This window comes from Andrographis paniculata, unplaced genomic scaffold (genome assembly GCF_009805555.1).
Source record: "Andrographis paniculata isolate CXL003 unplaced genomic scaffold, ASM980555v1 Contig56END, whole genome shotgun sequence".
NCBI classification, from domain to species: domain Eukaryota; kingdom Viridiplantae; phylum Streptophyta; class Magnoliopsida; order Lamiales; family Acanthaceae; genus Andrographis; species Andrographis paniculata.
Genome location: NW_026137591.1, coordinates 1,449,687 through 1,463,608, shown reverse-complemented (window position 1 = coordinate 1,463,608; position 13,922 = coordinate 1,449,687). Strand labels below are relative to the sequence as shown.

General features: G+C 24.8%; 1 protein-coding gene across 1 annotated transcript; it reads left to right on the top strand.

The window, feature by feature from the left end:
* Window positions 1–1,868: 1,868 nt before the first annotated feature.
* On the top strand, window positions 1,869–3,131 carry LOC127256787 (calmodulin-binding protein 25-like). The gene has a single exon (XM_051282978.1). It carries the CDS (start codon window positions 2,127–2,129, stop codon window positions 2,781–2,783), a length of 657 nt encoding a protein of 218 aa, XP_051138935.1. The 5' UTR covers window positions 1,869–2,126; the 3' UTR covers window positions 2,784–3,131.
* The last annotated feature ends 10,791 nt before the right edge of the window (window positions 3,132–13,922 follow it).

The window sequence follows — 13,922 nt, the reverse complement described above, 5'->3', positions numbered from 1 at the left end:
CTTCATCCGTCCCTTAATAATCTATCTATTTTTCTATTTTGGTCCGTCCTATAACAAAGTATTTATTTCCTTTTTTAGTAATTGTACTGTCTACCTAATATTACCAATACACTTCCAATTTATAATATATTACATAAATGTCATTACCTTTACATCATACAATATTAATAGTGTTAATTTAGTATTTTTATTTTTATTTCTACTTTATCCCAATATAATACTAATATTTCTAAAACTCCGTACAAAAAACAAATGGATATATAAATATAGAACGGAGGGAGTATGATAAACAATCGTTTCAAATCAAATTTTTACTATTATCAAAATACATTAAATTTGTGTGTTTATTTATAATATTTAATCAAATTTTTATTATTCATACAAAAAAAAATATTCCTATAAATATCAAATTAAACGCATATTTTTTATTTTCTATATTATATTAAAAATTAATTTTATATTTAAACATTACATTAATACTCATTTATAATATTATACAATTATTTAAATTCAAAAATTTATTATTCAAATCTTAAACTAAAATTCAAACCTTTGAACAAGAAATATTTAAAATGATTTTGATATTTTCATTATAAATATAAAAGGAAAAAATACTTTTATAAAAATTAAAAATAATTTTTATTTATATATATATTAAATTTATTTTAATTAAAAAAATATACTTTTAAATGACACAAATAAAAATAAAAATAAAAACTTTTAATTGAGATAAAAAGATTATTAGTGATACTTTTCCGGTGAGTCAAATTTATTTATTTTTTATTTTTGTTTTTGTCGTTAATAAATACTGTTATCAATATTGCAGATTATATACATTCTGTCTCATTATTTTCTTTAGGAAATACTTTCAACTTTTTTATATTTTTCAAGAAAATATTTACTTTCTTCGTTTCATTTTAAAAGATGTTTTTTTTTTGGGTTACGAGGTTTTTTAAATTTTATAGTAAATTAAAAAATAATAATATTTTATTAATTAGTGAAAATATGCAAAAGATTTTAATATTTTTGTTGATAACTTTATTTATAAAATCATTGTATATGTAATGATATATTTATAATTTATAATAAAATTTTAAAATATTTTAGCATCAATATATAATTAATTTTACTAAAAAAAATAGAATTAGACAAATAAAAATTATAAAAATGGTACTTTAATAGGGAGGAAAAGAGTATTTTTAGGGTGTATTTGTTCGGGGGTTTAAATTTTAAATTAAGATTTGAATAGTAAAAATTTTGAATTTGAATAATTGTATGATATAATATACATAGGTATTGATGTGATGTTTTAAATATAAAATTAATTTTTAATACAATATATAATAAAAAATATGTGTTTGATTTGATATTTTTTTTAAAAAAATGGGATAAATAATATATTTAAAATCCTATCCTCCAAACAAAATAATTTTTTTTTAAAGAAAAAGAAAAATTAATATTGAGTAATAAATAGCCTCAACATTTAAAAAGTAATGAAGACTGAGGCTATACTTATGTACTTTATACCCTTTTTTTTTTAACAATGACGGTAACCTTGTTGAATATATATATATATAATTAAAAAATAAAAAATAGCGGCGGCATATTTGGGTAACGGCGCCGTTAATATCGCGGAAAAGAAAAGAACAGAGTGAACGACGGCGTTAATCGATGCCGGCGCGGGTAATTATTCATAAAAATTACACTCTACAGTAAAAAAGTTTGTCCCCTAACTCAAATTAAATTAATCCCGGTTTTAAACCATGGTTTAGTTTCCGTACACATTGCCTGATCGGCTGCCACGTGTCCCTCGCGACACGGCTCGGATCCTTCCTTCAGTCACCGCGCTATTTAAAGCCCCCCTTCTAACCCTCACCCCCACCCACCTCCTCATTTGCTCTCTGTTCTTCTTCACAAATATTCGCTTCCTTCCTTTTCACACCTTCGTCTTCGAGAAAATTCATTCTCTCCGCCTAATTTGAGATTTTATCATGTTTTTTATGCCTTGATTTGTTGTTTCTCTGTGGATTGGCGGTTATTTTTGTGTAATTTTTGTTGCAGATTGTGGATTTGAGGAGGAGGAGGAGAGGTTTGATTTTGATTTTGAGCTCGGTGTTGGTGTGGAAATGGCGTCTGATAATCTGATGGCGATGGAGCAATTGCCGTGGTCGTTTCGATCGTCATTTGCGGACGCTTGGATTTCGGATTTTTTCAACAGAGATTGCGACGCTGCAGCGACGAAGGCTATGCAGCAGTCGTTCGCGTCTACTTCCTCCGATGGCGACGGTTTCTCGGCGGAGATGGTGGATTCGCTTTTGGTGACGCCGGAAATCAATATTCCAGTGCAGACGCCGGCGGTTTCCGGTTGCTCCGAGCACGAGGCTTCCGCCTCCGTCTCGAAGCAACGCCGGAGCCTCCAGCCGAACGGTAAAGTCACGAAGCGTAAATCTCGTGCGTCGAAGCGTTCTACGACAACGTTTATCACCGCCGATCCTGCGAATTTCAGGCAGATGGTGCAGCAGGTCACCGGCGCCAGGTTCGGCGGTTTGAACGGACAGTTACCGGCGGCGGAGGTGCTGAAACCGGAGGCGAAGAGAGCGGTTACTCTGCTTCCGCATAGTAACGGCTTGCCGACGCTCGATACTTCTACCTTCTTCCTCAACGCAGCCTCGTCGCTGCTACCTCCGCCGCCGCCGCCTCCTTCCGACGGCGCCGCCGCTGCGGTGCTCGACTTCGACTCATTTTGTAGCTTTCCCACTCTGGAGTCGTGGAAAGTCATGTAGCACGAACCGTTCCGTACTTGTTATTCCCGTTTTGCCCTTCCTTTTGGCCGTTGGACACTTACAGAGGAGGGGTAAAATTGGAAATCTGTTAATATCTGCTTCGGGGTTGGGGTAGAAGGATAGGGTAAGGAACTATGGGGGTAGGCATGGCGTGTAAGGTTGTAACTCTTTTTTCTTTTCTTTTTTTTAAATATCTTTTTTTTTTTTATTTCTTTTTTTATTTTCATCGTATATGTCAATTATGCTGATGAATATTTTATTTTTATTTTTAAATTAAAAAAATAGAGAGAGAAATGTTATAATGTAAAATATTAAATTCGTATATCTGCAATTATTTTTCATTTTTAATTAAGAGCTAACAATTTAAATTAAATAAAAATAAAATATTATAGATATATGTATATATATAGTTATAGATTTGTTTGGTCACAACTCAGTAGCTTTGCAGCTTTAGAATTGTAGGTTTCCAAATATTGCATTTTATTTAATTTCCACTGTCGCTCTAAAATAAGATTGTATTATTGTACCATTGTCCATCATTTCACAAATTTTGCGTTTTACTGACATATATTAGTAAAAATAAAATATTAAAATTGAAAAAATTAAATTAAAAATTTTAAAATAAAACTAAAATGTATAATATTTTTTTCAAAAGAAAAAAAAAGTGACAAAATAATAAAGGTGTGTTTGACAATTAGCTGATTCGATTAGTTGTTAGTTGTTAGCTGATTCGATTAGCTGTTAGTTGTTAGCTGATTCAATTAGTTGATTTGACTAGCTGATTCGATTAATTGTTTGTATTAAAATATTTGGTAAAATAACGGTTTGATATTAGTTATTTATATCAATAATATGCATATTCTTTTCGATATATTTACTGAAAACATTATAGAATTAATTATGCAGTGGGGTCAGTCTACGATTTCGACACGTCGGATTTGTGTGATTTGCACACTGAGGTGTTCCAAGAATAATATTATTAGAATTTGAAACTCAAATCAAATACTCCCTTATATATTTATATGCATACTTTTTAAAAATTTTACATTATTCATAAAAAATATTATTTTAGAAAATATCACATTAAATGTACCTTTTCGCATTATAAAAATTCTACAAATTTATGGGAAAATGGAGTTTTTAGGTTTGTTTATATAAAAAATAGGAATTATTTTTGGTTTGTCCAAATATTTTTTATTTGATATGATTATTTTATATATATATGATACATATTCTATCAATTTTTTTAAAAAATATCAGTATGGAATATGATTATTTATAATAACAACTTTATTTTTTTTATATTTCTCATACAAAATACATCAAATCAAAACATTAAACACACAAATTTGTTTTTGGACCATTTAAAAAAATGTATATATAAAAAAGCTATCGATCAATAACATAAAACTCTAAAAAATATACGCAATTAAACATATTATTTCCTCTGTCCACTTCTAACGTTTATATTTTTTATTTTTAGTCCGTCCAATAATAAAATTTACATTTTTTTCATAAACTATAGACATTACCACTAACTATTAATACTTTCGAGATTTACTTGTGAGATTTGATTTTCGATTTTACTATTTCAATTTTTTTTCCTCCCAAAAACATCAATTCAATCACCTATTTTTTATTTATTATATTACCACTAAAATTAACTTTTATATTTAAAACATCACATTAAACAATTATTTCAATTCAAAATTTTACTATTCAAAACCAAAATCTTACAAGTAAACACGCACGATCTTACCGTCATATTATTATATATTTATATCTAAAAGTAGGCTGCGGATTATGTACTGATCCGGCCAAGTCAGTAGGGTGATAATTTGACCGAATTAGCATATGTCATACAGATAACCAGCATATATTTATACATATGCAGAATATTTATAATATAGCATATATTATTAGATTATAACACAACATATGCTGATCCGATCGGATCAACATATCAGACTAAAGTATATAACATATATTTTTGCATAACACGCTGTGTATTGTATTATAAAATATTATATATTGAATTATTAAATAAAGTATAATGTATTATAAATATACTATGATAGTATATAATATATGTTGATTACCTTTATATGTTGATTCGATCAAATCAACATCATGCTGAGCACTGGATACACGACCATTGAAAAATGATTGGAATATGTTTAAATTTTAATTTATTACATCTGAGATTTAATGACCGTAATTAAATTATTACTTTATCCGTCATTTAATTGTGTGCTTATTTGACCGGATACGGGTTTTAAGAAAAATATGTAAGAATATAAATTTTTATTTTTTTGGTAAAGAAAAGTGGTATTTTTTTACTAAAAAATAAAACAGGAATAAATTTGGATGACAACCAAAAAAGAAAAGTGAGAATAAATTTGAATAACGGAGAGATGAGTATTTTTATGGGTAAAATCTAATGTGATAGAAATATTTATATATTACTTCTTTATGTCATAAAAGAGTAGGCTTATTTTACTTTCTTATTTGTTATTAAAATTACAAAAATTCACAAAAAATTTATAATATTAAATATAAATACTAAAAATATTTCTACTTTTATAAAGATATTTATTCTTTTATATTTTAAATGATAAAAAATTAAATTTTACATACTTACTTATTAAACTAATAAAATATTACACTCTCAATTATAAAAAAAATTCAAATACTTTTGGAACTGAGTTTTGTGTATATTAATATTATATTTATATAGTATTAATAAAGTTCAAAAAAATAATAATAGTCTTATTAGTTTTGTATATTATAAAGATAATGATATTTGTGTAATATATTATAAGTTGTATCAGTATATTTAATATTAGATAAATAATACAATTAATAACAAAAAAAATTAAATACTATTTTTATGAGATAAACAAAAATAAAAAGATAAAAAATTTATTATGAAACAAAAGAATATTTTTTTTAACCTATTATAATAAACGAAGAAATATATTGAATTTGGATGGAGTATTATATTTAAATATTTATTTAACTTCATAAAATATTATATCTAACCTTCACTTTTTTAAATAAATAAAAAAATAAAAACCTTAAAATTTAGAAAAAATATATATTTCCTCTGTCCCGTTGGAAGGGTGGCGTTTGCCTTTTGCACGTAGATTTTTTTAATAATAGTATTATATTAGATTGTAATAAAAAAAGACAAGAATACCCCTATTAGTATAGTGTAGTATAAAAATAATGACATTTGTGTAATATATTGTAAGTTGAAAATGTATTTATTATGTTAAGTAGAGTAGTACAATTACTAAATTAGGAAATAGTAACCTTGTTTTGGGACAGACGAAAATAAAAAATGGTAAACTTTCAATGTGACAGATGAAGTAATTTATTTTGTTTTGATTTAAATTTTTATTTATTATTATTATTATTTGAATTTTATTTTTAGTGTAATACTACTATTTTATAAATAAAATAATAATAGTACTCCCTCCGTCCCACATAATTTGTCCCTATTTTCTATTTTCGTCCGTCTCACATAACTTGTCCTTTCTATTTTTGGAAATATAATTATGCACTTTAATCGTATTTTAAATTTTATAATTTTCTTAACTTTTAATTAAACTATTTACTTATTTTAATCTTAATCTATAATTATTTTTACTAATATATTTCTTAATTACTTACTAATTATATTTTATCTAAATTCTCGTGTCTACGGTAATACATCCATATTACACGGGACGGAGGGAGTATATTTTTATCTGAACTAATTAAATGATATATATATACTCCCTCCGTCCAAGCTAAAAGTATACAATTACTTTTGCCGCGGAGATTAAAAAATAATAGTATTTTAATTATAGTGAGTAGGTAAAAGTAGTAGAATGACATTTTTTGCCCTTATTTTTTTGGTGTAAAAGTAATGATGTGATGTAAAGTATGGATATTTGTGAAAAAAACGAGGTATTTAATAAAATGATTACTTTGTAATTGAATGTCCCAAAATAAAAATATGTATACTTTCTACCTGGACGAAGGGAGTATATATTTGAAATAAAAAACAATAACAGCCTCTATCCAAACGAAACGGCTAGTATGTGTTGGGCAGAAATGAATCTTTGGGCCCAAGCAACTTGTCAAACCTATGATCATTATTTAATTACTCTAATTGCTATTTCAATAAATATTTAATTATATTAAATCTCTCATTACGAATCTCATCACAGCTACATGTTAATTTAGTAAAATATTAAAATAATAAAATAAATTATAATTATTTGTACCCTTAAATATTTACTCTTTTTTTATTTTTTTTCAATTTTTTAAAATATTAGTATTATATATATAATATAGTTTATCTGTCATTTAAATCTATGTTCACTTTTCTTTTTGAATTGTCATCGAAAAATATTCTCATTTCTTTTTTAAGTAAAAAATCATTTGACTTTTGTACTGTTTTTAACTATATATATATAAAATAATTATTATTCATTTTTATTAAAATTTGTGTCCGGTTAAATGAGCACATATTTGCATGACGGAAGGAGTAATATAATATATACACAATGAACAATCATACTTTTAAAATTGTAATAGTATTTAATATGTAAATTTATGGTTTTGTTGTAATAATATGTAAAATATTGTGTTCTTTTGTGGATTATTTATTTGTGATTTGAATTTATTTGAAATGTATATTAATTTGAATTTTTGTTTAAATAGTATTTTGATTAAATATTTTATGAGAAAAAAAAGATTATGTTCTTTTTGTCCCACAAGAATAATATTATTTTATATTTTGTCAATCTCAAAACAAGGTACCATTTTTCTAATTTAGTAATTGTACTGCATACAACTACTTAACATAATAAGTAATTTTACACAAATGTCATTACTTCTATTATACACCGTACTAATAGGTGCATTTTTGTGTTTTTTTACTATAAATCAATATAATAGTAACATTCAAAAATTTATGTGCAAAAAAAATAAAAATTGCTCTTGTTACGAGACGGAGATAGTATATTTATTTTTATTTAAATATACTGGAATTTGTAGTAGACTAAGAAATACTCTCTCCGTCCCAGTTAATTTGCACGTAGATTTTTTTATATTAATATTACATTAGTTTGTATTAAAAAGATAAAAATACTTCTATTAATATAATGTAATATAAAAATAATAATATTTTTATAGTATATTGTAAATTTTAAGTATACTTATTATTATATTAAATAAATAGTAAAATTACTAAATTAAAAATAACAACCTTGTTTCGAAACAAATAAAAATTTTAAATATATATATATATACTTCCTCCGTCCCATGTAATATGTGTGTATTACTGTAGACACGAGAATTTAGGTAAAGTATAATTAGTATGTAATTAAGAAGTGTATTAGTAAAAATAATTATTATTTAGTAAAAATAATTATAGATTAAGATTAAGATAAGTAAATAGTTTAATTAAAATTAAGAAAATTATAAAATTTAAAATTTAAAATGCGATTAAAATATATAATTATATTTTCAAAAATAGAAATGACAAGTTATATGAGACAGATAAAAATAAAAATAAAAAAAAAAAATTATATGGGACGGAGGTAGTAATTTCTTATTAGTACGGATGGAATATTACATTTTGTTCCCAAGTCAAAAGTAGTATTTCTAAAGGTCGAACTAAATTGTTCGTGTTAGGTGACAGCCTTTTAATGCTTTGACTTGGGTCTACAGTTGCTCTGTTTATTATTATTCTTTTTAATATTAATTTATTTATTAAATACAGGTTGGACATCCTTTCAAATAAGAAGGAATAAAGCAGAAATTACTAAAATAATTTTATTAGTACGTGTGATATAAAGATAATGACATATATAATATATTGTAAGTTGTAAGGATATTTGTAATGTTAAGTAGATAGTACAGTTACTAAGAAAATGAAATGGATACTTTGTCATTGACAGACTAAAATGAAAAAATTAATACTTTGTTATGGAGTATTACATCTTCATATCATCAAAATATATAGTTATATATATATATTAGTTTGTTCACATAGTCTTTTTTTTTTTTTTAATTGAAATAATTTTCTATAAAAAGATATATACACACAATAATATATATATTATATTTATAAAAAGTTAATTATTCAAAATAAAATATTACTGTATTTTTTATATTACTAGCACTGTTTTGTACTACACAAAATTTTCTTTTTTTTATTTATTTATTTGTATGTTTTTTTTTAAAAGAAAATCTACATACATTTGGGATTGAGTTCGGGACGTTAATCTTATAAAAGAGATAACAACCACTTCACCTTTAGACAAATATTGTCCCGTAAGAATAGTCTGGTGGTGTGGAGGTTGAACATATCATGGCTTCAAATCCCTGACGCTTCAGATTACTGTGTGAATTTATATTTTTATGTTTCGTAATATAAATAATATATATTATTTTTTTGTGAAAACTGGGAATAATTTTTTTTTATTACAATACAAAATAAAAATAAGTATAAATTCAGGTGACCAAAAAAACTATTATTTTAATTATCAAACTATAATTTTTTTATTTGATATATAATGAAAAATGAGAATTTATTTGATTATAAATTGAAATTTCAGTAAAGTTGATTTTATTACTTCCTTCGTCTCGAAATTAAGTATTCATTTATTTTTTGTACGTAATTTTAGAAATATTAGTATTATATTGAGATATAGTGAAATAAAGTATAAATGACTAAAATAAACTTATTAGTACGTGTCATATAAAAGTAATGACATTTGTGTAATATATTGTAAGTTGTAAGGGTATTTGTAATATTAGGTAGATAGTACAGTTACTAAAAAGGAAAATGAATACTTTGTTATAAGACGCACTAAAATAAAAATATAAATATTTTGTTATGGGACGGAAGGAGTAATAATAATATGGTATATGAGATACTATTTCTTTGCAAAATTATAAATAGAACTGTTGAAAACAATGACTAAAAAAAGGTCAATCATGGGATGCTATGGGTAAGGTTGTACTATCATTGTACTCTGCTATCAATATGTTCCTTTTTGTTTGACTTTGACTCTTACAATATTTTTATTTTATTTTATTTTATTTTATTTTATTTTAAAGTTCAATGGGTTTGAATAAAACAGCCAAGGTTTTCAATAACATCAAAAGAGATGATATTTAAAAAGAAAAAAAAAAGAAAAAAAAAAGAAAAAAAAAAAAGTCAGCATTCTCAATAATCCTCTAATCAAAATAACAGTAACAATAACAATGGATCTACTTGTGTTTGTTTCGAGGATTGGATTTTAAATAAACAATTTATCTTATTTTTTTCGTCTAAAAATATCAAGTCAAACACTTATTTTTTATTTTTTACATTATATTAAAAATCAATTTTACATTTAAAATATCACATCAACACATATTTATATCACATTATACAACTATTCAAATTCAAAATTCTTACTATTCAAATCTCAGCTCAAAATCCAAACTCTCGAAGAAACACAAAGACAATGTTTGTAGGGTTTGAAATTGTATAAGCAGTTTGATGCGACGTTTTTATTAATATATATATATATTTATTTTTCTATGCTAATTGCATTATTAAGTTCGCTTAGTGTATCCTATTTTGGTGACCTAATTGCAAATTATTAAATTCGATCAAAAATTTATTTGAAGTGCACTTAAAAAATAATCATCGTAAATTTTCAAATCATAAAAAAATCACAACTTTAATATAGTAAATTAATTGAAATAAAATTCCAATATATATATATATGTATATATCGAACCACTTTCAAAATATATTTAAATACGATTATAGTATTTGTATATATTTATGGCGTAGTATATTAAAAAAAATTAAATAAATTGTTGATTTTCTTTTGTAAATAAAAAAATGAATGATGTCTATACCATCGGTTTAAATATTTAGGTGAGTTGGTTATTTAATTCATCTAACATGGTATAAGAACTTTAAGTTTCGAGTTTGTATTTCACCGTTCCACATTTGTCGTCGTTTGCTAATGTTTATCCTCTTTTCCTAGAGAGAATGTGGTCAATTATATTAATATAATATATTATTTTTTTAAAAGAATATATGTATTTTACAAAAAGAACACTCTTGTAAATAGGTCGATTTCCAAATGTTTTAACTTTTAAATCGATTAAATTATTTCATATTTAAAGTTCTTTTTTTATTTAAATAGAGCAAATTTAGGTTTTAAAATAAGTCTTTTAATTAACATACCGACCTATTTATTATTATTATTTTTTTATAAATATATTTTTTGAATTATTATATATTAAGAATAACTTTTCATATAATAATAAATTTATTAAATAATTTTAATTATTTTATCATAAAAGTGAAATTTTTAACTTTTTCATATATATTAAATAATTTTTATTTCTTTATTTTTAATACTAAATTTGCATATAAATAAAAAAATAAAAATATTATGTAATCTTTTAAACAGACTTGTAGACCAATTTAAAAAAGCCCGGCTAAGGGTTTTAAAAAAATTTGTTTAGATATATAGGCGAGGTTTAGGCGAGTTATTTTTAAAACAAATCAAATTTATTTAGCCAAAGTCTGACCTATGATTCTATATACTTTCTTTCAATAATTGATAACTTTTAAGTTTGAGTATTTTTTACGAATAATAAAATTGATGTGTTAAAAATATTTAAATATTGAAAAGTTTTGATTGAAAATCCGGGTAGAAAATTAAGTTTCAAAGAAGTGATAATGCCCTTGCAATCAATGGTTAGATTCTTTGTATACAGAGCTTGGTATCATTAGGTACAAAATAGTTCCTTATACACTTTAATTAAATAGGCTGATTGAGAGGATGAATCAAATTCTTTTAGATAGAATTAGAAGTACGTTGACATCTTCGAATTTGCTTGAAATGCTTTGGGGTGATGTTGTTATACCAGCAATCTATTTAATGGACAGATCTTTATCGGTTACTTTGAATGGAAACTATCCCAAATATGTGTGGTTAGGAAAGTCTATGGTAGAAAAAATATATTTTTCTTGGTTATCTAAAGGTATAAAATGTTATAGTTTGTTGATTAAAAACAATCAATGTTTACAAGTAAATGTAAGTCGGAATGTTATATTTAATGAACTTGAAATGTCTTGCTTGAGTAATGTGTTATCTGTTTGAATTTTTGAAATTGATAATATTTAAAATAAAACCGAGTTTGATGATTTTTCCTTCAAAAATGATGAAAATGAGAGTTTTGAAAATTCTAAATATTTTCAAAATAATTTTAATCGAATTGAGATAAATTTTCAATTTGAAATGATGGTAATTTGATTATGTACTGATTGATAATCAATGTGCCGATTTTCAACAAAAAAATGTGTTTTAATTCTTTAAATGATAATTTGTGTCAAAGTATTTCAAATAAATCTAAAAAAACTACTCAATCCGCAGCCAATGTAAATTTAGGCATGCATACAGAGAGAAACAAGGGGAAAAATGTGATATTCTTAAATCATTTCTGTTATGTGAAAAAAATGAGGTTAATTAGTTTAATATAGTTGATTCCATAGATGTTTGTGCAACATTAATGTCACATTTTTCTTAAGTAAAAACCAGTCTCCTAGAACACGAGCTATTTTTTTTATTTTTTTATTTTTATGACGTAAAAATTTGCAGTTGTTACTTTTCGAGTGCGCGCTGAGTAAATATCCGAATGAACCTAATACCCTACAAACTATAACACAAGCTAATTTTGAATATATAAAATTTGTGTCTTATTATAATGCAATATGTTTGATTATGTACTCTGTGGTAAGTATTCGATCTAATATTGTTTATGTTGTAAGTTTTTTAAACCAATTTATATATAATTTTGGTGTGAAATATTGATATGTTTTAAAGTAGTTTAAATATTTGTGTGAGACTGGTAATTTAGGTTCAAAATACTCTAGTTGTAGTGTGAATTTGAAGTGAACTAAATGTCGGTCTATTTTGAAATTAAATCGTGTTTAATTATTTTTATTTTTATTTTTTTGATAGTTTTGATTAGTTTGTTATATTCTGTTTTAGATATGTGCTTATTAGTGTTATTGAAAAATATGTGCGGCTATGATGATATTCTTGTTTGTGTATGAATCTCGACCAAAAAAGATGAAGAGATGTATTTTTTGCCTAAAGATACGACCCATATTAAGCCTGATCCGCGTTCCTGTCTCTACTTTTCTGTGTGACCTGCGACCCGTGATTCGTATTTGGCGTTGACCCGACCAATGCGCGACCCGCTCTCCCCAAGATTAAATCCGAAATGTCCATCATAGGTCTTCAATCTGAGTCATTGATCGATAAATATATGTTCACTTTAATTTTTTATTTTTTATTTTTTATTATTATTTTTTTTTTGTGTGTGTTTTCTCTACTATCTATGGTTTTTGGTGATTTTAACCATGGGATCGAAAGCTTCTTCCAGTTTTGTGTCTTTGGGAGTATTTGTAAGGATTTTTATAGTTCGATTTTTCTGTTTCATTCTATTTTTATTTTGAGGGTGGGATTTTTGCCTCTTTGGGTAGAAGATAAGCGTTGTTGTTGGGGTTTTGTTGGCTGGCGCCAGAGTTGTTTGTCATTGTTCAGTCTCCTCTTCGTTAACAGGGGCTGACTTTGATAAATTTGCGATACATTGTGTGTGTTTGTTTGTTGATTTTCGATTGTTTTACGTTTTCGTTTTTTTGTTCTTTAATAAAAGTTTTGTTTAGTTTTTTTTTTATTTATTTCATTTAAATTTCTTTTAATTTTTTTTTTTTAAAAAAAACTTCAATTTAGTATGTAAAAAGTCTAAAATTATACTCGTTTCATCCCATATGAAGGATTTAATTTTTTATTTTTGTCTGTCCAAAACAAGGATATTATTTTTAATAATATTTTAATTGTATTACTTATCTAATATTATAAATATGCTTACAATTTTCATCATTACCTTTTATTACATAATACTAATATGAGTATTTTTTTCATTTTTACTACAATCCAATTTGATACTAAAATTAACAAATTCATGTGTAGAAAACAAATGTTACGGTTTTATTGTGATGAATGTAATATGAGTGAATAAAAATAAAAGTGGTGGTAAATTAATACTCTATCTGTCCCA